General features: G+C 36.6%; 1 protein-coding gene across 2 annotated transcripts in view; it reads right to left on the bottom strand.

Moving 5' to 3' along the window:
* Window positions 1–24600, bottom strand: part of METAP2 (methionyl aminopeptidase 2) — a 30708-nt gene extending 6108 nt beyond the window's left edge. Inside the window, exons 1-8 of one of the 2 annotated variants that reach the window (XM_080661200.1) lie at window positions 24374–24600; window positions 22473–22577; window positions 16715–16780; window positions 13028–13130; window positions 4167–4328; window positions 3230–3411; window positions 1958–2052; window positions 1660–1756 (exon numbers count right to left, since the gene is read on the bottom strand). In XM_080661200.1, coding sequence (XP_080517326.1) covers window positions 1660–1756; window positions 1958–2052; window positions 3230–3411; window positions 4167–4328; window positions 13028–13130; window positions 16715–16780; window positions 22473–22577; window positions 24374–24524 — 961 coding nt within the window. In that variant the 5' untranslated portion in view covers window positions 24525–24600. Of the gene's footprint in view, window positions 1–1659; window positions 1757–1957; window positions 2053–3229; window positions 3412–4166; window positions 4329–13027; window positions 13131–16714; window positions 16781–22472; window positions 22581–24373 lie in introns of both variants that reach the window. The other variant, XM_080661199.1, reaches the window with a different exon arrangement.
* Between the last annotated feature and the right edge of the window lie 1932 nt (window positions 24601–26532).

Here is a 26532-nt window from a genome sequence, read left to right as displayed (position 1 = left end):
GTACTAGCTTAGTGGAAGAGGTAAGGAGGCAGGTATTAAAGATTACAATAGTGCACTGGCTCAAAGTCAAATTGTCACCTAATAGAGACCTTGAAAGCAAGATCGCACAGAATTAGAAGAAAATAGAAAAGAAAGATTGAGAGAGACTTGAATGTACATTATTTGTTATGGCACCAATCCCAAAACTGGGGTGGAAAATAACAATATTTGTTAAATACTAATAAATTTCAGACACTATCATAAAATTTTTATTTCTAAATAAAACAAACAAAAAATAATACCATTAATCCTATTACACTAAAAAAAAAAATAAATAAAAATACCTTGGGTTCTTAAAAGGTTATAGGATTATCTAAGCTCAAAGATAGACCTGCCTGACCCCAAAGCATGTTTTCTTCATTCTCATACCACCTCCATCCAAGTGTGAGCAGCCTTTCTTATCTAGAAAGTTACTTTACCAACTATTGATCCCAGAATTAGCCTGTGGCTATCAAAAACCTGTATAATATGAAATGGATATCCCTGTGCCTTGCTTCTTCTGTGTAACTTGGTTATGTTAGGTTAATTATTTTATTTAAATGTATTTTTGTTTTAAAGAAAATTTTTTAAGAAAAATCTGTTTTTACTTAAATGTATTTTTGATTGGTCTCATAGGAAGAACTCTTTTGCACTTGCTAAAAACATAATAGTCTTTAATTATTATCAACAGGGTAATGCAAAGAATGCTGAATTATATAAATTTACTGAAGGGTAAGGAAGCATGACAGATGCCACTCAAAGACTACACAGGACAGACAGGATATGGTTAAAGGAAATGTAGGAATTCTGTAAGAACGTTTTTAGGACAGTGGGAACAGAAAGCTATGAGTATAGATGAGGCAAGAGGATGGTGGCTGAAGAGTGGTCAGATAGATGCTGGGAGTCCGAGGAAGACTGGACTGAGGAAGAGCATAAGTGACTCTGGGACTGTGTACCTAAGGCAGTGGCTAGGAAAGAGTAGCAGGCAGATGGAATAAAGATGAAAGGAAGTGCCCTGACCAGCTCTGTGGGTAGAGAGTCAGCCCATACTCCAAAAGGTTTGATTCCCAAAGGCATGTACCTGGGTTGCAGGTTCAGTCCCCCAACCCCTGTTGGGGGTTGTGCAGGAGGCAACCAATCTCTCTCCTTTCCCCTCCTCCCTTCCACTCTCTCTAAAAATCAATGGAAAAAATATCCTTGGGTGAGGATTAAAAACAAAAACAAAGATTAAAGGACACACAAGGAATAAACTGGCCTCTCAATTTTATATTTAACTTCTCCAAATTATGAAGAAGATAATTCCAGGGACAGAATATATTACTTCAAGACAGCACTAATTCAGTACTCCTTGAGGCAGTTATGATTTGACTAGTCACAGAAAACCTAGTCTGCATTTTGGCCATCCTGGTATAAATCACCAAGTGTCTTCTTATCAGCTACCAGAGGAGCCTGGCAACAATTCCCAGCTAATGACCACATACTCCTACTACCATAAGCAGGTCATTTCCCCATTTTCCCTCTATATTCTCAAGAGACAAAGATGAAGCAGCTGATCCAAAGAAAGCACTCAACACTCTTTTTTAAAATTAGTTTTGCAAAGGTCACACCATTTTAAGTAAGATATATTTTTAAAGAACACACCTTGATATGTCTTCCCATCTATTTCAACCTCATAGGATTCCATAACTTCTTGAATGGCCTCACCAACATCACATAGACGAACATCAATTCCAGCACACTAAAGACCAAATAATGTATAATGTTATTCAAAGCGCAGAATTTTACATTACCTTAACTTCAAAACTGCTTTATACATTGTAACTTCCTCTATAAAAACCTTTGGTACATTATATAATAGTCTTACATAATTCAAAGATCTTATACAGGTTATAATGTGCTCAAAATATATTGAATGAAATAGTGATTACAGTTCACATACCTTTATTCCAGTGTTAGTGGCATCTTTTACAGCTTTTAATAATGTATCATATTTGGGATTAAAAGTGACAGTAAAAGCACAGTCAATAATCCTACCTGAAAGAAAAAAATTCTTGTTTAAAAAAAATTTACTTATCAGCTAGTCGATTTATCTATTTTATAGCATCTACTCCATTGCTTATCCTTGCTAGTTAACAGGGGAAAAAAGTAAAATTATTAAGTTATGTGAAGGATTCAGGATGAAAAAATAATTCCAGGGGTAGTACATATTACTTCAAGATAGCACTAATTCAGTACTCATTGAGGCAGTTATGCAAAAATATAAACAGAAACAAATCAAAGCTAGAAAAGCCTAGGGCAGTGGTCGGCAAACTCATTAGTCAATAGAGCCAAATATCAACAGTACAATGATTGAAATTTCTTTTCAGAGCCAAATTTTTAAAACTTAAACTTCTTCTAACGCCACTTCTTCAAAATAGACTCGCCCAGGCCGAGGTATTTTGGGGAAGAGTCATACTTAAGGGGTCAAAGAGCCGCATGTGGCTCGCGAGCCGCAGTTTGCCGACCACTGGCCTAGGGAACTAAGAAACAGCAATGTAGGTAGAGAATATGTGTAGGTCCACAGGATGCTAACCATCATTCTAGCTTCTTCAATTCTATAAAAGCTTAGGTAAGTACTTAATTTAAGCTTTGCTTTCTCACCTGTTAAAGTGAGATAAAACTATACTTACAGAAAAGCTAACAAGTATAAAGGTTGGTAAACTTAAAGGTTCTAAGTAATCATTTGTTGTTATATGAATGTCTGAAATAATACCTGAAGAAATATAAGATTATATTTTTTTCTTTTTTAATATATTTTATTGATTTTTTACAGAGAGGAAGGGAGAGGGAGAGAGAGTTAGAAACATCGATGAGAGAGAAACATCAATCAGCTGCCTCCAAGGTACATGCCCTTGACCGGAATTGAACTTGAGATCCTTGAGTCCGCAGGCTGACGCTCTATCCACTGAGCCAAACCGGTTAGGGCAAGATTATATTTTTCATGCCTTGATACAAAGGATAAACTTCAATTACCTGATGGTTTTTATTATACTCCATTTAGTAGGATGCTTTAAAGCAAATTTCAAAATCTACCTCAACACAGCTCTATTAAAAAGTGAGGCATCAAGAAGAAAATTTGGGAGTTCAGTATCTATAGCCCTGCCCCATCCAACAGAGAAAAGACTAGTCCTTTTAGGGAGAGGGTGGGGTGAAATTATTTCTAAGAACTCACCACTTATATGTGTTCCAAAGTCTATCTTACAGATATCATCATACTGTAATACTGTTGTGTCACCAGCATTGGGAGTATAATGGGCAGCACAGTTATTGAGAGAACACCCAGTAGGAAATGCCAGGCCTGCATTTAATCCATTCTCTTTTATTAGCTTTCGTGAACAATCTTCCAACTTTTCACTAAAAAATGAAAACAAAACTTGTTTACTTTGACATTTTATATAAGGTATAACCTTATAAACCTTACAGCTCATCATATTCAGAAAGTTAATTAAAACTCTTAAATTACTTTCTGGAAATAATCTGAACACTTTCTGAATATGAATAACAGTTCTCTGAAGCTATGAAAATAGTAGCTCACCTCTAAAAGATAAAAAAAATTAATTCCACTAGAAATCTGGATAAATTAAATGATAGGACCTAAGTTTCCCAGTAGGTAACATTCTTGACGTAGACTAATTTAAATGCTGATTACATTTTATTTACTTAATGTTGCATATTTTGAAATATGAATCAGAGAATTAGGTTGCCTCTTATGGCTAATTATTTCTCAAGGGGAAAACTGGAGAAATAATTACTTTTATTGGTTTCTTCACTGCATTATAAATGTTTTGTGTCCAAGAATTTTAATTTAATATGAATTGCTAGATAGCAAAATAATAGAGTTCAGGACAAAAAATAAGAATAATGTGTGCATTTGCACATGAGTATACATGAATACAAAATAGGAAGGTTGAAGTACAAATGTCCTCTAATGGTTTCCTTATTACATCAACATTACAAGAATTTAGAAGATATTTCTAGAACCTTCATTTAATGTTTTAGCAAAGTAGAAATGAAAGCCAAACATTACAATTAAAAGTCAGAAAAAAAGAAAAAGTCAGCTCTAAAAAATAATTCTTCTCATGGTCTTATAAAATCATATTTCTTTTTACCAGATTTCTATCATTGTCATCCCAGGCTTGATCCAGCTCATAACATATTTTCTAACTTGTCGATGTGCTTCCGCAGCTTCTCGAAAATCATTCCAAATCTCTTCACTAGCTTGATCTAATGCTTTCTTTTCTTCACTTGTAGTTCTCCATGCAGCTGTTCGCCTTTATAGTACACAGCATAGTATTAGTAATTTAAGAAACAGCACAATAAACATAAAAGCTGAGATAAAAATATACTAATAAGACATTTTAGATAAAAACATTACATATTTAATTTCTTTCATTAAATGTTAGCATAACTTCTGAATACAAGTAGTCAAACACTTGTAATCAAGCCAAATCATAATAAATACTTTCCAAGAATATTAAAAAAAAAAATCAAGTGAGATTGCATTCATAGTCAGAAGGACTAAAACCATGCCACAGAAAATAACACAAAACGAGAGAACCAGAAAAGTCAGAAGAGTCCTAGATACCAAGCAGATAGGAGAAAAAGTCATTATTCCACTCGAGGTAATATATATAATAAAAGGCTTCAAAAGAGCACACCAAAATTTAGCATTTAATGTCATCAATAGGGCAAGTACTAATACAAAGACTTGACCTGGAAATCTGTATATATCTTCCTCAAAGCATAAAATATTATGGCTTTTACAGGTGTTTTCTAATTGTGTGTGTGTGTGTATGTATGTGTATATATACATGTATGTATGTATGTATGTATGTATGTAAATGTATATGGTAATCTTCCTTGAAGGATATGGCTCACATTTTAAAAGTGCTAGGAGTAACAGGTTTTTTTTTCAATATCTGGGAATGAGGAGATCCACTGATTGCCTTTAAGCAGTACATTTCAAAGACTGTTTTCAAATGAAAATCTTTTAAAAAGTTGTTATCCTTTCACACATTCTTAAGAAATACTGAATATATAAGCCCTAGCCAGATAGCTCAGTTGGTTACTGCATTGGTCCCTATATGCTAAGGTTGTGAGTTCAATTTCCAGTTAGGCCACATACAAGAAACAAAAAAATGAATGCATAAATAGGTGGAACAACAAATTGATGTTTCTCCCTTCTCCCACTCTCTAAAATAAAAATAATAATTTAAAAAACACTGTATAGTTCACAACTTAGTGATCACTGAGGTATATAAATTATACTTAGTATGAAAGTGATGCCTTCAAAGAATTATTCCTATGGCCTCAAGTTAGTGGCTGGCAAACTATGGCCTGCAGGTAAATCCAGCCTGGCACCTGTTTTGTAAATAATATTTAACATGTTAAGCGCCCAGTCAGTCACCAGTGACTGACACTATACTTTCCATCCAGAAGACAAAATAGGCTGGGCGCTTAATGTGTTAACTGCTGCCCTGGCTGGTGTGGCTCAGCTGGTTGGGTGTCAGTCCCACACACTGAAGGGTTGCGGGCTTGATCCCCAGTACGGGGTGTGTGCAAGAGGCAGTTAATCAATGTTTCGCTCTCACATTGATGTTTCTCCCCGCCCCTCTAAAATCAATAATCATGATCTAGGGTGAGGATAAAAAAAAAAAAAAAAAAAAAAAGAGAGAGAGAAATGACAGAATTAGAAATTCACTGCAATACAGAGAATAACTGATAAAGGATCATCAATGAATATTAAAATAGCTAAGTGAAAGGTTGTTGAAGACAAGGATATCCCAATGGTTCCAAAATTCCCCATAGATTACATGTTAACTACAAAAAGAAAAAAGTACCTTTAAAAAAGAAACAGGGCTGATAGTCTTCATATTACCCAAGTGATCAAATACAGATAAATTAATGAACAATCTGAAATTACATCTGATGCAACGGACTATGGTATAATATGAAGTACTTTAATGTTACTTATAATATATCCTTGTCAAATATATTTAGTATAATTCTAATGTAAGCCTTTCCAACTAATTCTGGTTGACAGAAAACATAGAAACAGAGAAAAAAGTTTAATGACACCACAAGGAAACAATGGAAGAAATCCCAGAACATAAGATTTTTAAAATTACCTGATCTCTTAAAAAAGTCAGTTCAACTGAAGAGATGAAGGTAGGGATTCTAATCATATGCAATGTATGAACCTTGATTGGATCCTGGTTTAGGAGGAAAAATAACTAAAAAGATGTTCCAGGGACAACAGGAAAAAAATTCTAAATATGAATATTAGGTATTTATTTATATGATACTGGGAAGTTACTGTTAATATACTTGGTTGTAATAATTTAGAGAATGTCTAATTCTAGGGAGATACTTGAAGTTTCTAGAAGTAAGCACTCAAAATAAAGACTTCTTTGTAAATGGCCCAGCCAAAAGAAAAAGACCAACAACAAAAAGTCACATACATACACACATAGGGCAAAACGTTAATAAGCACTTTTCAACCTGGGTAGTGAGTTCACTTTCACCCTTTCTTATGGACTTCATTATAAAAGTTGAAATCAACATAAAGGTATTTATTCCGTCATTGTTTATAATAGTAAGCAACTAGAAATAAACTGTAAGTCCAGTAAGGGAAAACAGGACAAATAAATTATGGTATGCACAAAGATGTGCAATATTATTCAGCCATTAGAAACACTGTTGGTTTCTTTACTAACATGAAAACAAATTTTGAAAGGGGTGCTATTGTGATATAACTCTACCTTGAGAAAGAGTTCTAGGTACTTATAATAGACATTTATATAGAGAGCCTAGGCAGTGGTTCTCAACCTTGCTAATGCCACGACCCTTTAATACAGTTCCTCATGTTGTGGTGACCCCCAACCATAAAATTATTTTCGTTGCTACTTCATAACTGTAATTTTCCCACAGGTTGAGAACTGCTGCTGTAGAGTCTAAGACCATTGGAAAACACAGATACTTACATTACGATTCATAACAGTAGCAAAATTATAGTTATGAAGTAGCAACGAAAATAATTTTATGGTTGGGGGTCACCACAACATGAGGAAATGTATTAAAGGGTCACGGCATTAGAAAGGTTGAGAACCACTGCTTTAGAGGAAGAAATATTAACAGGTTAAGAGTGATTTTAATTCACTGGCAGAATTAAGGAGATTTTTATTTTCTTCTTTTTGCTAATCTTTATTTACTAACTATTCTATAGTGGGTATGTATGGCTTGTAAAATTAACATTTTCCCCAAAATATTGTCTACTATATTTAGAAATAGGTAAAGAATTTCAAAATAATTCATTCTACTTCTAGATATCCAGAATAAGAGAAAATCAGTTCCAATTAACATACTACAATGTTCATCACAGAAATTTTCCTAATAAAATATTGAAATCAGTATAAATATTCAAAAATAAGGAAATAACTAATAAAATTAAGCCAGATACAGAACAGAATAGCATTACAGCCATTAAAAATTGGTTTAAAAACTTTTAATAACACTGGAAATGAACATAGAATGTTATATTTTTTAAAAGGGCAACAACAAGTGTAATAAAAATGGATTCAGCCCTAGCTGGTTTGGCTCAGTGGATAGAGCAATGGCCTGCAGACTCAGGGGTCCCAGGTTCAATTCTGGTCAAGGGCACATGCCCGGGTTGTAGGCTTGATCCCCATTAGGGGGCATGCAGGAGGCAGCCGATCAATGATTCTATCGCATCATTGATGTTTCTCTCTCTCTCTCCCTTTTCCTTTCTCTCTGAAATCAATAAAAATAAAATAAAAATGGATTCAAAGATCATCAATGGATACTACATGGGAGGAAAACATAAGGAATGAGGTATTTTCATACTCACAAATTAGTTTCCTAAAAATTAGTAATTATAAGAAGAAAAAAAAGTACTGATATACTAGAAAAACTAGATAATACCTTATCCAAGTGATACCTACTCTCAAATCGTTCCGAAAAATAGTATGCATACAAATTCACCAATAAAACATTTTACCCATTTGCCTTTTATCTTCCAAGGAGAAAATGGAATGTTATTTTATATTATAAACAGTATGTATAATTGTCATATTTCATCAACAGAACAATAAAAGTGGCAAAATGTTAACAAGAATCTGAGTGAAAAGTATGCAGGAGTTCTTTGTACTATTCTTACAGTATAGAATTATTCCTGTTAAATATTAAATTATTTTAAAATAAAGCAATGTACTCAACAAGGGTGGTAGTTATACAGTTGAGTTGTGATAATTCATACAATTTACAATTAGTTTATTTAAAAACAATGAGGGCAAGATATAAAAAGCTATTTAATATTTTACCAAATCTGTAAGAATATTTATTCTGATCTATTTGCAAATAGTCAAAACTGATTGTATGAATGTCAAAAAATATTGAGTTATTAAAAAGCAAACATAACAATACTTTAATTTCTTTTGTATTTCTCTAGGACAGTATATATATAGCATTGCTTTCAATATTTAAGAAAAGTATCATCCCAAGAGATATTAATCTTCACCTAAGGATATTTTTTCCATTGATTTTTAGAGAGAGTAGAAGGGAGGGGGAGACAGAGAGAGAAACATTGATGTAAGAGAGACTCAGTGATTGGTTGCCCCTGCATGTGCCCCAGGAATCGAGCCTATAACCAAAGTACGTGCCCTAGACCTGAAACAAACCTGAGACCCTAAGTCCGAGGGCCAACGCTCTAGGGCCAAACTCTGTTTTTCTTAACATTACTTCAAATATTCCACCATTCCACCAATTCACAGTGTTACAAAATATTAACAATATGTTACAACTATAGGAAATCAATGGCTTTCCTCCACTTTACCAATAAGCATATAGAAATGGAAATAGAAATAAAACTCCTCGTTCACATCAGTAACAATACCAGAAAACAGTTAAGAATAAATTTAATGTGCTTGCTTTGGCAGCACATACACTCAAGTTGGAAAGATACATAACCCCAGCGCAAGGATGACATACAAATTCGTAAAGTGTTCCATGTTTAAAAAATATATAATAAATTTAACAAGAATGAGACAGAACCTACTTGAAAAAAAAATCAGAATAAGTGGGAAAATATTCCATGACACTATATAAAGACAATGTGACATATCTGTCAAATTTCTGAAACAAATACATAAATGTAATGCAATTCTGATGAGAATTCTAACAAGGACATTTCTCTGTGGGTGTGTGTTTTAAGATTATATGACAAAATAATTAAGAAAAGTATGAAAAGAAACTGTGGGTGTGTGGCACAGAAGACAGACTGCTTTATCAAATTATCAAAATGGTAGATTTTGATAAAGTTTATGAAGTAAAAATAGTATTAGCATAGGAATAGACAAATAGATCAAAGGAAGAGAATAAATAATACAGAAACTGGTTCCATTACATATGAGAATATATAGTTGAGCCTAGAATAACATGGGCGGGTTGGTGGGCCCGACCGAGCAGTAAAAAATCCATGTATACCTTAATTTAGTCTTCTGCATTTGCAGATTCCAAACTACAGATCAAAAACATGTAATTCCAGCCCTGGCTGGGTAGCTTAGTTGGTTAGAGCGTAGTCCTGATATACCAAGGTTGTGGGTTCAATCTCCAGTCAGGACACATACAAAAATCAACCAATGGCCCTAGCCGGTTTGGCTCAGCGGATAGAGGGTCAGCCTGCGGACTGAAGAGTCACAGGTTCGATTCCAGTCAAGGGCACGTGCCTGGGTTGCACGCTCGATCCCTCGTAGGGGGTGTGCGGGAGGCAGCCGACCAATGATTCTCTCTCATCATTGATGTTTCTATCTCTCTCTCCCTCTCCCTTCCTCTCTGAAATCAATAAAGATGTATTTTTTTTTAAATCAACCAATGACTGCATAAAGTGGAACAACAAATTGATATTTCTCTCCCTTCCTCTCTCTAAAAATCAATAAAAAACCCCCACAAAACATTTAATTCCATTATATAAGAACTAGAGGCCTGGTGCACAGATTCGTGCACTAGTGGGGGGCATGGCCTGCGAGGATAAACCCGCTGTGGGAGCGCACTGACCACCAGGGTGCAGCTCCTGCTTTGAGTGTCTGCCCCCTGGTGGTCAGTGCGCATCATAGTGACTGGTCAACTGGTCATTCTGTTCGTTCTGCTATTCAGTCACTGGGTATTTATATATATAGTATATGACAAGATGGTTGTTCAATTGAATAGGATAAATTAATAAACAATTCTAACACAGTCTATCCATTTAGAAATAAAATAAGCATTCCAAACCTTACATAAAAAATTCCAGATCAATTAAAAATGTAATGAAACACAAAAATAGTGAGTTTGAGAAAATCTAAGACTGCTAGGAATCCAGAAGTATAAAATATAAGCATATATTGTATATCCATATTTAAAACTTCTGGAAGAGCAAAAGAACAAAGCCAATAAGCAAAAGATGCTCAAAATCATTGGCAGTCTGGGAATCATAAACTAAAGTATTAAAATATTCTTTGATTCATCAATCTCCCTCCTGGAAAACGGTCACATAATAAAACTGACAAAGCATAAGGAGGTATACACACACACACACACATATATATGTATACCTACGTATACTTAGAGATGTTTATTATAGAACTAGAGGCCCAGTGCATGACAATTCATGCACTCGGGGTGGGGGGGGTCCCTCAGCCCAGCCTGCACCTTCTCACAGTCCGGGGCCCCTCGGGAGATGTCCACCTGCTGGCTTAGGCCTACTCCCTAGGGGATTGGGCCTAAGATGGCAATCAGACATCCCTCTGGCAGCCCGGGAGCCCTCGGGGGATATCTGACTGATGGCTTAGGCCCGCTCGACAGTCAGACATCCTTAGCACTGCCAAGGAGGCGGGAGAGGCTCCCGCCACCGCTGCTGCACTCGCAGCTGTCAGCCCAGCTTGTGGCTGAGCAGAGCTCCCCCTATGGAAGCGCACTGACCACCAGGGGGCAGCTCCTGCATTGAGTCCTCTGCCCCCTGGTGGTCAGTATGCCTCATAGCGACTGGTTGTTCCCGGTCATTCCGCCATTAGGGTCAATTTGTATATTACCCTTTTATTATATAGGATGGTTTATAATGGCAAAAAATACTGGAGACAAAGTAAATGCTCACTAATTAGAAAATGGTGGAATAAAGTGATAAATTCACACCATAGAATATTATGAAGTCATTCAAAAGAATTACAGAGCTATTCTGACTTAGAGGAACTTTCAAGAATAGTACTGAATGAGGAAAGCAAGGTGGAGGAAAAGTATGCCTGATTTCATTTTTGTAAACAAACAATGACCAAAACACTCTCCTTACATAAACAGACGTAGTTAACACATATATGAGCATAGAAAAATATGGAAGGCTACCTGCTAGGTGCTTACATGGGTCTGGAAGGAAGGGAAAGAAGAGGGAACAAGCAAAAAAAAAAATTAAAAATTTTTATTTAAAAATAAATGTGATCACATCCTATGTACAATGAAAATTTATGTAATTACTATAAAATTATGTGTCTGTTACATTTTTTAAATAGATACATCAAGATAGGATATTGACCAATGAATTCAATTTAAAGAAAAGATGCCTATACCATAAAATTCCCCAACTTTACAGGCTAATTCCCTATGAGTACTGGGAACAAGGAAGGGAGTAAAAATATAACATCATGCTCTTTTCTAATTAACAAAAAACAAAACAAACATAAGGCTGGCATGGTTCTGTGGTTAGAGCATTGGCCTGTGCAAGGAAAGGTCTTGGGTTTGATTCGAGGTCAAGGGCAAGTAACTGGGTTGCAGGCTTGATCCCCGTCTTCAGGGGGCCTGTGGGAGGCAACAAATCCATGCATCTCTCACATCAATATTTCTCTCTCTGCCCCTTCCTGCTCCCTTCTACTCTAAGAGAGAAACAAAAACAGAAAAAACAATGCTACAGAAGTTTTCTTAGCCAATATTGCAACCACTCAACCAATGCTCTTGATTCCCTCCGTAAAACATAGTGACTAATTCCCATTATATTCTGAATATCAGTAGATGACAAGTTCCTATTATGAATAATAGCAGCTAACACTTACTTAATGCTTACTATGTGTCTATTACTCTAAGCGTTTTACATAGGTTATTATTCCTCACAACCACCTTATGAAGTGTCCTTTTGTTTTTTTACAGATGAGGAAATAAAACTATAGACATGATAAATTATTTGCCCAAGTCACAAAGCTAATAAGTGTTAGAGCTAGGATTCAAATGCAGATAGTGTAGACCCAGCTTCCATATTCTTAACCAGTCTGCATATTGCCATTATGTGTCTGCTGACCAGTGGAAACATATCCTTTCAGAATACTCCCAAGAAATCAGGTGATTTGTTCCCAAAACTTGTTTAAGTCACCAGTAGTTACTACTATAATTATGTTATTTAATTATATATATTACATTTAAAAAATTGTTTCCATGAAAACTAAATTGACTACTCAGAAAAACCTCAATAAAGGCAAGTCATCAAAAAATACTGTCAAATTAAGTAAAGAATTATAAATGGTTTCAGAAAAAAATATAAAGATATAGACAGGCATCAGCTCTCAGATTACTTAGTTCTTCATAGAAACTCAAAATAAAAGACTCATAGACAATGCATTATGGATATGACTTATGGGGGGGGAAAGTGGAGTCCAATGCAAATTCATCCTAAAAACGATGAAAACCAAATATTTAAGTTAACTTTTATCAATAAAGATTTTTTATTTCTTTAATCCCCATTGTAACATACTTTTTTGATTAACCAAACTGCTGGTCCCAATCATTTTGGATAAGAGGGCTTCTACTGTATTTTCTCTGCAACAAATTCACAAGCTTTTTTAAGGTAGTGGAGCAAGTTCTGAGAAAAATCAAATCTGCTTTATTGCTAAACTACAACTTTCAAAAGTCAAACTGGAAGTTATTTTATGATCCTTACCCATCTTGTGTGGGTGGGTACTCGCATTCTTGTCCTTTGGGAAATACACCGTTAGGATACAGGTCACATATTGGAACTGAGGGAGGGTCTGTTTGAACTTTTGCTGTGAGATACAAATAAAGCATTACCTTCTGTAGTTAGAAATAAAATTAAGCAGTTATCATTACAGTTTTTCTCAGTTCCTAATGGTTGTAGTATGTCCTGATTTTAAGCAACCTCCTTGCTGTTTGTCTCCTTATAGTTAAAAATACCATGCTGGTCACCTCCTCTCAGATTTACTATTGCTTGGGAATGAAAATATTCAATTCCTCAAGACTCCATTATATATTTAAACAGTATACACCTTGGCAGAAAGCACACTTCTAATGTTTTTGTCTTCATTTATTATACTGGAAATGGGATAGCATATAGAGGTTGGCTTGACAAATACAAATAAAAGCAGCAACAAGAAAATAAGAAATCTGCCCTAACTGGTTTGGCTCAGTGGATAGAGCGTCGGCCTGCAGACTGAAGGGTCCCAGGTTCGATTCCGGTCAAGGGCATGTACCTTGGTTGCGGGCACATCCCCAGTAGGGGGTGTGCAGGAGGCAGCTGATTAATGTTTCTCTCTCATTGATGTTTCTAACTCTATCCCACTCCCTTTCTCTGTAAAAAAAAAAAATCAATAAAATATATTTTTTTAAATGTTTTAAAAAAAGAAAATAAGAAATCTTATAGCAACAAAGTAAAAATATAAAGCTGTTATATGTTAATAAAACAAGTTTAAAAACTTATTTCAAGGTTATAATAGGTATAAAGTTCAAAGTATACATACTCAGTGCCTAAAGACTTTAGGTAGCCATACACAAATTTCCAAATTCGAAAAAAGTTAATACCTAGCATATGTTTTAAGGACATTATTTCCCAAACTATGTACTAAAACACCAGCATTCAAGATGCTTTTATGTTTTGTTTTTTAATATTTTTTTTATTTATTTCAGAGAAGAAGGGAAAGGGAGAGAGAGAGAGAAACATCAATGACCAGAGAGAATCATTGATTGGCTGCCCCCTGCATGCCCCCTACTGGGGATCAAGCCTGCAACCTGGGCATGTGCCCTGACCAGGAATCGAACTGTGACCTCCTGGTTCATAGGTTGATACTCAACCACTGAGCCACGCCAGTGGGGTTTCAAGATGCTTTTAAAAGGTAGCTAAGAAATTTGTTTTCTAAAATTTCCCCCAAATACATATAAGAACTAGTGGTATAGTTCTTATCACGTGAAGAACTGCCTTTAGTAACAAATGCTGTATCCAAGGAATGCCAGGAAGCTGCATGGGTTATTTTATGATTTTCAATGTATACCTGCAGCATTTATCAACTAAGTTGAAGTATGTGGTTTCCTTTGGATTATTACCTATCTTATGTCATTGATTTTTTAAAGTTTTAACACATATTTTGCTCTTTTGCTCTGCAAGGGGAGAAAAATAATGTGCATAAATAAAAATATGATCGTTTATTGAGCCAAATCATTTACCTACAAAACCACTTTTTTTGGTTTCCTCCTTTAACCCAAATGCTCAATATCACGAGCGTCAGCCAACTGGTTTAAATGGGTTCTATGGGCAAGTAAACTTGAAGACACTTTTTTATGTTTCTCCTAAAAGAGAGTATTAAAATTTAAAATGTCTTAGAGGTCATCTAATTTAGCTTCACACTCAAATTTAGTAATCTCATTTTAAACTCCTGACAACAGAGGCAGTCACTATCTTCCCAGCTAAATCCATTCATTTTGGGTGAACCAAAGTATTATCTCATCACCCTCAGCTTTATCTCATCTACAAATCTGATAAAGATGCTTTTTATGATGTCCACAAATTAAAGGATTCAAAGAGATCATTAGAGAAAAAATAAAAAATCTATAATCAAAGTATCAATCAGAGTTGAAGTTTAGCCTTTACCACTTATTAGCTGTGACTTGGACAAATGGCTAAATGTGCCAAGCCTGTTTCCTTATCTACAAAATGAAGAACCAGATGAAATTTTGTATAACCTTTGAAAATTATAATGTACTATATTCAATTATCTAAAACAATGGATAATTATAATAATCTGTACTGCAGTTATCATTAACTATTACTTATAATTCTCCCACTTTCTAGATGAGAATAAACTGCCCATGTACATTATTTGGTTTATTGCAGGAGTGACATATGATAGCCTACAAGAATATCTAAAATACACAAATTAGAGGCATCAAAGTAAATGAGAGAGCAAAAATCAAAACATGTTAAGAACATAAAGCAGAACCTGAAATGAGGCCAACACAAAACCACAGATTTGGCTCTAGGCCCTCTAGAATAAAAAAATAAAACAAAACATAAAAAAAACTCTACGTTATTTGCATAGTTCATGTTTCTGAGATAAAATTACTCAGGAAAAGCGAAATTATTCTTAACATTAAGACCAGACAAAAGATTCTCTCTTGAGAGTGCTCATAAAGAAATATAACAAACAGTAAGTTCAACAATGTCCTCAAAGGAGGCACAAGAAAGGCTGGTGGCAGTGGAAGAATTCTACCAAGAGCAAATACAAGGGCAGCCCCTTAACACTCCTCCCTGCTTATCTACCTTCATTAGGGAACAATTTTAGAGTATTTAGAGAAATAGATATTATCTCAAGCCATTGTTGGGTAATACCATGTCTCATGGGCACACTTTTAACAATTTTTGAATGGAAGAAATATGGTATCATAATCTCTAGAAGATTCCTGGAATATAAGTAACATATGTTCATTAAATAGACTATGCTAGGGGCAGGACTGACATCTTTGAATAGAAGGATCAAACATGGATGATGCCTGAATAAAAAGAAGACTATCCCATCTCTACCTGGAGACATAACAGGAAAATGGCTGGCAGAGCCATTATCTTTCTTAAACAATAATTTAAGTATTTCTTTCAACACAGAGATAAAAAAGGAAGTCAAGTCCCCAATATTCTGATTCATAAAAATTTAGCCTGAAAGATTTAAAAGATATAATCAGAACTCAGTGGCCCCCAATAGTTCAAGGGGGTTGGCTTAAGATAATAACTGTTCTGATTCTCAACCCAACTTTTATTCCCCAATACTATATAGTCTTCCTCCTTAGTCTGCCTAATAGAGTTTTAGGTCCCTGAAGATGTTTGATTATGCCATTTACAAAAACAAACACAAGTAGGATCATATTTTAAGTAAATCTGAAATAAGTGCAATATAAACATTATTAATAAAATTTCACCATATGCACAAATTTTAAATAATGGGGCTCTTCATTAAATATTCATCAAGAATTTCACAATTTAAGGGCTGTCAGGTGAACTGCAAAATTTGTTTATCCTGTTACCACATAGTGGTACTTAAGTCACCCCCAACAGACTCATTATTTGAATTATTCAAGATTTAAATCATAAAGATTTTAGGACTTCATCCCTAACTTGCAGTAAAATGCAACAATCTATTATTAGTATCCCTTAGCTGAATATCAGCTAAAAAAATGCCATCAAGATTGTTACACCAAAGTACTTGCAAAATATTTATATCACTAAATCCTACCTCTAAGTAAGCCTAAATTTATTTCCCTGACATATACCAGGATCTTAAGCAACTTCAAACCCACTGCTTAATAACCACTTCTAATTTGTCAAGTAAGATTAACTTAAGACACTAACGTCCTCTCTTCTTCTTCTTCTTTTTCTTCTTCTTTCCAGTTGCTCCATCTCCATCACCATCTCCATCTAAGAAAAGACAATTTCAAATGCATATTCATTTAAACCTCTAGAAGGATGAAGCAAGCACAGACAGGTGTATAGACACATACACATACACTGCATCTGAAGTAGCAAATGACAAAGTTGACCTAATACTCTTATGACTTCTTATATTGCTAGCTTTAAGTATCAAAATTTGCCTCATGTAATCAAAAGTACTAGTCAACTGCCTGGCCGGTGCAGCTCAGTGGCTGAGCGTCCACTCATGAACCAGGAGGTCACAGTTTGATTCCCGGTCAGGGCATGTGCCCAGCTATCAGGCTTAATCCCCAATAGGGGGTGTGCAGGAAGCAGCTGATCAATGATTTTCTTTCATGATTGATGTTTTTATCTATCTCTCCCTCTCCCTTTAGTTTGACTTACTCTATGAAAAGAAATGCTGGTAAGTTTTAAGAAAAAATATAGTAAATGACAAAAGAACTAGGAAAAATAACTGTGTTAGTTTAATACCAATAATAACTGTGTGACTTCAGCTAAAATACTAGTTACAATTTACATATGCTTAAACACTTGTGTTTCATGACCACATATGATCCTGAATGCAACCCTATAAGGTAACAAAGAGTGTTTAAGGGACATGCCCAAGATAATCCCAACTGGTAAATGGCAGAATTGGACCAAAAATATAACCCAGTGCAGGTATTTGGGGTCTCACATTTTATCTTTTCCTGCATAGTTGTGATTAAACAAAGTGTACTTCTGAGTCAAATTGTATGCAAAAAAAAAAAAAAAAAAGAGGGCATATTATACACTTCCTAGTTTCAGAGTTCTCAGATTCTCTGATGCCTAAAAATAAAAGTCAAGAACTATTTCAAAAAATTGTTGGCAGAAAAGCATCCAAACAGCCAAGATCTGCTTGCCAGTTTTTATAACAACCTTCTTTGAAGCCCATGCTCATACCCCTGAACTCTGAGGAATTAATAGAGAATATTATTATGACCAAGATTAAAAAGTGACTTAAAACATTTTAAATAAAGGTATGAAACATAGACTTAAGCGTCTGAATTTCTAAAAATGCTACTTAATAAATTCCAACAATTATTTCTCAAGTACGCTAATCTACCCACAAATCACACTGCTATGACGGATAAATAGAATACTGTCTCAATGAGAAGTTGACAGTTTAATAGTATGTTTCCCCATATAGTATTCTTTTAAGTGTTTTACCTCGTGACAGTAATTCATCTAACATCAATCATTATAGATAGTGAAATCCACACCCATAAAACAGTATCAAATGACTACTTACATTTTCTGCTTAAAGAGCTCCATTTTTATTCCCGGACTGACAGGCAGGAGCCATAATAGAAATTATCTCAACATGCTACCTACTGTATTCTTCTATTATAATTATCACAAAAAATTATAATCATTGGTTTGCACTGACCCCCTATTCATTTGTAAGTTTCTCAAGGGCTAAAAGAACCATTTCTTAAGTTAAGAAAAGTGCCTAGTATGTGGTAAATATTTAGGCTATTCAATAAATAAGTGTTCTTTTAGTCCAGGGTCAGCAAACTGTGGCTCGCGAGTTTGCCGAACACTGGGATAGGGGCTTAATCACAAGGAACAACAACAGCCTGTAATTATTGGAATCGGGAGTCTAGGTCAGTGGTTGGCAAACTCATTAGTCAACAGAGCGGCAAACCGCGGCTCGCGAGCCACAGTTTGCCGACCACTGTTTTAATCTATTTTTATTTATTTTTGCCCAATGGAGAAACAGGAAACAGCAGTTTAGCAAAGAGGGAGGAGGAAGCATGATATAGTGCTTTAAATGAATTGAGTCAGCGGTCACCAACCTTTCGGACCTCGCAGACCACTGGTAGTGACCGCTGGATTGAGTGATAGGAAATTGCCAATATTTGACTTACAAAATTACAATTCCTTTTGTTTGAACCTCTAAAATAACAAGCACACCATGGAAACACAAATTTTGCTTGATTTACTCATTACTGGTTTGAAGATGCAAAAGCCTAACAAAAATAACATAGGAATCCTTTGGAAAACACAATTTTCATTTTCTCATGTGTCATATAATCAATTCATATATTCTGCACTACAATTTTAACTGTAACCTTTCATCCAAAAAATGTATGCTGCGTTCTTAAGTGACAGACAAAAGGGACAGAATATTAAACAAGATAGCCTTTGCTCTGGAACAACATTAAATGTCTAGCATACTGCTACATACACTAGACTCAACCTAAAATGCTTCAAGAAGTATGCAAACCACCATTTATTGAACCCTGGTGCCAGGATGGTGGTAGAGTCAGGATCTGAATATTAAACTATATATGCTTATAATTTCACCCATCATACCATGCTGCAATTTGGTTTTTAGATGTTTTTCTTTCACAGCATCCCAGGATATTCTTAACAGGCAGAAACGGTTCATATTTATTTGTGTCCAAATCAATTAATATTTGTTGAATGACAGTTGGGCATCCATATGCAAAAAAAGGTACCTTAATCTCTACCTTGCACTACATACAAAAATTAATTCTCAATAGACTACAGACCTAAACATAACAGTGAAAAGTGTATAAAACTTAAGAGAACATAAGAGAAAATCTTCATGATAGTAATTATTTAGCTTTTTGGATAGAATGAAAAAAAAACACATGACTAATAAAGGAAAAGAAATAGATAAAATGGACCTCATCAAAACTGAAATCTTTTCTGTTGCAAACAATACCAGCATGGGAGAAAATATCTGTAAAACATATATATCTGATAAAAAACTTATATCAAGAATATATTAAAAAAAAACTATTATAATTCAGTAAGACGATAATCCAATTGAAAAATGGACAAAAGAGGAAAACACTTCACTAAAGACACATGAAATGCAAATAAAAATATGAAAAGATGTTCATCATCATCAGTTATGGAAATGCAAATTAAAACCACAATGACATACCACCACACACTTATTACAAAAGCTTAAATTTTTAAACTAACAATACCAAGTGCTTATGAGGATACAAAGAACCTGGCACTCTCCACTACTGCAAAATGGTAGACATTTGGGAAGTGTTTCTTATGAGATTAAACATACACTTAACATATGACCCACAACCCTACTCCTAGGTACTTACCCAGGAGCAATGCAAACATGTCTACACAAAGACCTGTAGGCAAATGTTAATAGTAACTTTATTTGAAATAGACAAAAACTAGAAATATCCATCAACCGGTAAATGGATAAACAAATTTGAAATACTACTCGGCAAAAAAAAGTAGTGAACTATTGAGATATATACAACGTATGACTCTCAAGTATTACCCTGAGCCCTGGCCAATGTGGCTCAGTTGGCTGGGCGTTGTCCTGTGCACCAAAAGGTTGCCAGTTCGATTTCCAGTCAAGGCACATGCCTGGTTTCAGGCTTGATCCCTGGTGGGGTGTGCACAGAAGGCAGCTGATCATCAATATTTCTCTCTCATTCTCATTTACTAGTATAACCACCAACTTAATGCCACATGCATGGACTATTGTTAAGTGGCCTCCAAAATGATCTCCCTGCCTTTCCTGTATATATCCTCTTTTTTTAACAATTGTGAATATATATGAAGACTATATATGAAAATTGTTTTTCATAACATTCTTCTTTTAAAGTGCTCAAAGGCTCCCTCAATGGATCTTATATGACCGATATGCATTGTTCATTACACTCTGAAGACTTTCACAATATTGTTCCATCCCCCAATGGTTCCTTCTGTTTGGTTTTATTCAAGTCCCATTCCTTCCAATGAGACTTCTTCAGCATTCAGCCAATTCCATCTCCAAATACCAATAAACTTTACTGTAGCTACCTTTTCACCTCTAGGTTTTATCTATCCACCACACCATCAGCTTTCCTTAAAACAAAGATTCTGAAATACTAGCTTTCCATCCCCTCAAAGACTTCAGACACCAGATTAGTACTACTGGTTGATCCTGATTACTGAAATGAATTAGAAAAACAATTAGATAAAATAGGACAAAACTAAAATCTTCTTTAACACATTGAAGATTTCCAATCTGAAAAGCAAAAGTTTCCCTTTCAATGTCAAGAGTCACACAACTTTGTAGAGGTGCAATGGAACAAGGCACACTCAAGATCAGTACTGTGATACTCTACACATAGGTCTATAGTCACTTATTGTATTACTTTGAATTTACAAAACCTTTTCTTAAGAGCTCAAAATATGTTCATAATCTGAAGCATAACCAAAGGTAGAATGAACAAGAGGTTTGCTTAAAGAAGTCGAAATACCAACTATTCCCTGTAATGTTGGCGCTTTTTAAACCAAATTTTGACTGTAAGCCTTTTGAAGGCAAAACATACCTTTCTAGAGGAAAAAACAACTGCTCTGCATTACCCTAACACAATAATTAAAATATAGCAGGTATTTGTTGTTAAGGATTGAAAAGCAAAAGCTCAAGCTGGCAGTGCTTGAGGTAGACCAGGTCAAAACAGTAGATAAATGAGAATGGGAAAGCCCTATCCCTCCCTCTGCAAAAAGATGCTCTAGAATAGTTCTCTTAATTAATGACTCCCTCCACTGTCTTACTGATAGCATCAATTCCTATAATTCTAAGACTTGCCATGTTTACACAAATCTAAAAGCACCAAAATACCACAAGGAACTATGATCAGGGAATTTATAATAGCACGCAGAAACACTCCAATATTCTCCTTTGAGAATTAAAAAAAGTAGCTTTGGCACAGAGAGTAAAAGGAATAGACTTGGAATCAAGTGCTAGGTTTGAAATTCTGGTTCTATTCTACACATACTAGCTGTATCACACTGGGAAAATCATATAACTATCATTTCCTGAGAAGAGCAACTACTTTATTTGCAAGGGAAAAATAAGAATGCATGTGAAAGTATCCTAGGATAGTAGATATTAGTTGTTCAATAAATGTTAGTTAAATAAAGGTTAAATAAACAACCCTTCAATTTTATCTTACTAATACCCACTACTTGGCCTTTTACCAAGTACATTTCAAAAAATATATATATATTTTATTTTATTGATTTCAGAGGAAGAGAATCATTAATTGGCTGCCTCCTACATGCCCCCTACTAGGGATCCAGCCCACAACCTGGGCATGTGCCCTTGGCCGTACTCGAACCCAGGACTTTTTAGTCCACAGGCTGGGGCTCTATCCACTGAGCCAACTCGGCTAGGGCCCAAGTACATTTTTAAAAGTTGAAAACTGTGTTGTATGAGCAGTCATTCAACATATCCACCTTTTTAGAGTTGCTAATAAATTCCTTTCCCTTTTTATCTGTGACATTGAGGTTTTATTTTACTGTCAATTAAGAAATGTCAGAAAGTAATAGACTATATGGACAAATAAGTAGATTTTGTTTAAAGAAGGTCATGCCCTGGCCTGTGTGGTTCAACTGGTTAGAGCATAGTCTCGTACACCGAAAAGTGGCAGATTCCATTCCCAGTCAGGGCACAGGTTGGAAGTTCGATCGATCCCTAATTGTGGACCTGTGGGAGGCAATCAATCAATGTTTCACTTTTACATCACATTAATGTTTCTCTCTCTCTCTCTGTCTCTCTCAAATCAATAAAAGCATGTCCTTGGGTGAGGATTAAGAAAAAGATTAAAGAATGTCGTATTTTCTTGCTTTTATAACCAAAAACACCAAATTAATCATTTACCTTCATCATCATCATCTCTTTCTTTCTCTTCCAATGCTTGTCTTTCCAATTGTCTTGCTACCTCATCCACTGAGGCTCCAGATTCTTTATCAGGTTCCTGCTGCCCTGCTAATCAAATATAATAGCATAAATCAAATCTAATAAAGATACTTTCCTACTAGAATATGTTCTACAGATATTGGAGAACACACAAGTCCTTTCCTGATAGGTGTTTAGGAAACAAAAACAAACATCATTGTGAACAGTAACAGAATTTATTTAATGACAAAGAAAAGTCTCCCAAATCTAAGTAGTATTGTTCATTCAACAAAATACATTCTCTGTGACAGCAGCTAAAGGTTAAGCAAAAGTGTGAGTTGGTCCCTATATTTAAGTAGTTTAACTTTTTAAAGTATTTAACAATTAGACTACAACAAATACTTTACTAATCAAACAGGTACTTAAGATAGGCAATAAATGCTGAAGACCTTAGAGAAGAGGATTTCTGTGGGACAGTGGGGGCTTCAGCGATTCATGAAGAAAAAAGTTGTCAAGCTGGGCTAGGTAAAATAAAAAAAATAGAAAAAGACATTCCATTACTAAAACAAAATTTTTGAACAGCTAAGCATAAGATCAGGCCCCTGCTCTGGAAGTGATTATAATCTAGCTAGAGGAGAAATACGCGTGTGTAGAAAGATAGTAATATGAGGTAGTACATAATAAAGTGACATTCTGGCTTTTGTAGAACATTCATATTGAGAGCTACAACTGCTAAAAACATATTAGGGTCAGTCTGCTGAACACACCTCAAAGACCAAACTGAAGAGTTTGGACTTCATCTGAAAGCCAGAAGAGCCACTAGCCTGTGTCCTGGGATTAACTTTTGTTCTGGAAGTGTCTCGGCACCTACAACTCTCCCTCTTCAACTCCCATCTAATCAAAATTTCAGAAAGATATAGATTAACTCTCTCCAACCTCTCTCAACTCCACGCTCATCACTTCTGGCCTCTCCATTTTTCTTTCATTCTTTCTATGGCTTTAACAGGTACAAATATTTTTTCCTAAAATGAAATAGGTGCAAATAATTTTTCCTAAAATGAAGGACCTAGTGCAACAAAAACACTGACTTCTCAAAATAAAATAACTCTTAATATAACCCAGGTGTTAAGTTTTTAGCTGTTTTCTTTGCCTTACCAGTGGATTTGGAAAAGTTCGACTCTGAGCCACAGAATACCCTATGTATAGACTGCCTGCAATGCCATTATAATTCAAGCCCAAAAACCCTAAAGCTTGATGATGCCGTGGGATTAGACAAGTGAAAATTCGCACACATACACATTCTGCAATTACAACTCAGTGACATGAACGCGTGGGCATACACACACCCCCAAAAGTGAAGCCCGCACCAAAAATCCCTCTGTAAACTGGGATGGTGGGGTGAGGTGCGGTCTAGGCGCCAGGACTTGTCCACTTCACCCCCACCCTCGGCCTAAGTTAAGTACCAGGATGCTCCAGCAAAGAGACGGCAGGCTGTGCGGGTCAGAACCAGATTTTTGAGGAGGCCAAACCGCGAGGAAGGTGGTAGGTAGGGCTGGGCTCGGTGCACGGCTTCAAGTCAGTTGCACAGTCTGTGTGAGAGTCGAGTTCTGGCAACTCAGGGGCTCCGGCCTACCGACCCCAGAGCTACTCAAGGGAAGCTGAGCGACCCTTCTCTCCCTCATCACGCTTCCACCAGCTCTCCAGTCCCACGGGAGGAGAAGCCGCCTCCCCCCGGGGCTGAGACTCTGTAGCCCGGCTTCGCCACACGCTCAGTCCTGGGAATCAGTCCAGTCCAGGGCTCCGAGTCCCCGGTCCCTGTCACCCACGCCGGGCCTGAGCCGAGTCGTTCGGCCATCCCTGGAAAAACATAAAACTCCCTTTACCTGTGGCAGCCCCTTTACTCTTTTTCTTCTTTCGTCTTTTCTTCTTGGCTGCCTCCTCAGCCGTAGAGGCAGCTCCCTCTTCCCTGTCGTCTGGATCCAGGTCGCCATTCAGGAGGCTCCCGGAGGACGCTGCCTCCTCCACGGCCGCCATATTGCCCGAGAGAGCGCTAAGGAGTGAGAGCGAGCCGCAAGAGCCCGCTCCTTCTCCACCTCCACCACCGACGCCGGAAGCCGCTCTGCACGGTGGAGCGCAGGGAATGCTGGGTCGGCGGAGGACTGGAAGGCCAGGGGCGCTCGCGGAAGCGCGGCAGGCTCACCTCCAGTGGGGCGCGGCGGCGGGGCTGCCTGAAACGTGGCGGAGGCGGGCCTAGCTGCGGTTGGCTGGTGCGGGGCGCGACACCTGCCTCCTCCCGCACCTCAGGCATTCATTCCCAGAGCAAATGTGCCGGCCTGGGATCCTGCTGAATGCCTGTGCCTGTGGGCAGGCGCAGTCCGCCAGAGAAGGGAATCTCTATTGGAACCGAAAAGTTTGATATTCGCGGTTTTCTGAAGCCCACTGAAAGCGAGAAGAGGGGCTGGAAAATGTGCTCACTTGTACACACTCCTTTTCTTATGACTCGAAAGGACTGCGTTATTATTCACAATTACAGCGCACGGCGAGGCCGTCCAGGCACTTAAGGAGACGGACCTGCAAAGGCAAAGAGATGAGGAGGCGCTTACTAGAGAAGCCAAGGGAGGACCGCGTCTCTAAAAGGGAGTGGTCAACTGCGTTGAGTGCTACTAAAAAGTCAAGTGAAAGGACAGAAAAATGTCAGATGGAAGCCGTTGGTGACCTTAGCAAGAGCTATTTAGGTGGACAGATGGAAGCCAGACTAAAGAGAGGTGAGGCACATGGGGAAGTAGAGAATTTCCTCGTCCTTCGAGTTTCAGCTTAAATGCCACTCCCTCCGAGAATCCTTCCTCCGCGATCTAAATCAGGCCCTGCGCTCAGAGCCTCTCACCGAGTTCTTAACTCTTTTCTTCATGGCAACTTGTCATTAATTAATTTGTGTGATTGTTTTATGTCTGTCTCCCCAGCTCCATGAAGACAGGAATCCTGCGTATTTTATACTCATCACCAATACCTACCTCTAAATTAGAGTGTAATAGGAGCTTAGTAATTACCCATTGTATAAATGGGTACTTGTGAAGTGCCAAGTATTTTGCATTCATTATCTCATTTAATCCACGTTTGAGTTGAGGAAATTAGAGAGTTTTGGTAATTTGTACCAGGTCATACAGCAAGTTAATAAAATTAGAATCCAAACCCAGGTCATCAGGCACCAAAAGTTTAATAATTTTGTATGCTGCCTTCCCAATTGAAATTTCAAATCTGTTCAGTAAATATTTATTGACAGTAGACTAGAAGTAATTTTTGTTGGTGAAAGATGCAAAAATGAATAAGATAAAAATCTGTACCCTGAAGAAAGTTTAGCATTCAATGAAACAAATATGTAAAGAAATAGTAAAATAGCCCAGCTTGTGTGGTTCAGTGGTTGAGCGTCGACCGATGGACCAGGAGGTCAGGGATCAATTCCCAGTCAGGGCATATGCCCGGGTTGTGGGCTCAGTCCCCAGTGTGGGCCATAGAGGAGGCAGCCGATCCATGATTCATCATTGATGTTTCTATCACTTTCTCCCTCTCCCTTCCTCTCTGAAATCAATAAAAATATTTTTAAAAGAAGAAATAATAAAATAAGATGCTAATACTTTCCTTATTTATTAATTATTTTCTATTTCATTTTAACCTATCACAAAGCTGAGGAATTTTTAAAGGGTTTAAAAGATCTTCAAATTGAGGGCAAGATGTAGCTGGTCAACCTCAGGAGGAATCAAAGTTCACCTTTGTTGAAGTGCAAAGCTACTCCCAAAAGCTATTAAAAAAATCTGCTACATAAAAAAATGCCTTCAAGCTTTGTTGTGAATCTTCTCAGTTCCTCTCTAAGTTATGGGAACACTTGGGTCATGGTTACTACCTTAGACCCACCCCAGGAAACACAGGATCCTAGAGGACAAAACCAGTAAACTTGGTAGATGAATTTTGACACGGGTGCTTAAGGTATAAGTAGATCTACAGAATTATCAATGTCAAAGTAAAGTTTGTTCAGTGAAAAAAATAA

The sequence above is a fragment of the Plecotus auritus genome, assembly GCF_963455305.1.
Source record: "Plecotus auritus genome assembly, chromosome: 3".
Lineage (NCBI taxonomy): Eukaryota > Metazoa > Chordata > Mammalia > Chiroptera > Vespertilionidae > Plecotus > Plecotus auritus.
This window is presented reverse-complemented; position numbering and strand designations above follow the sequence as displayed.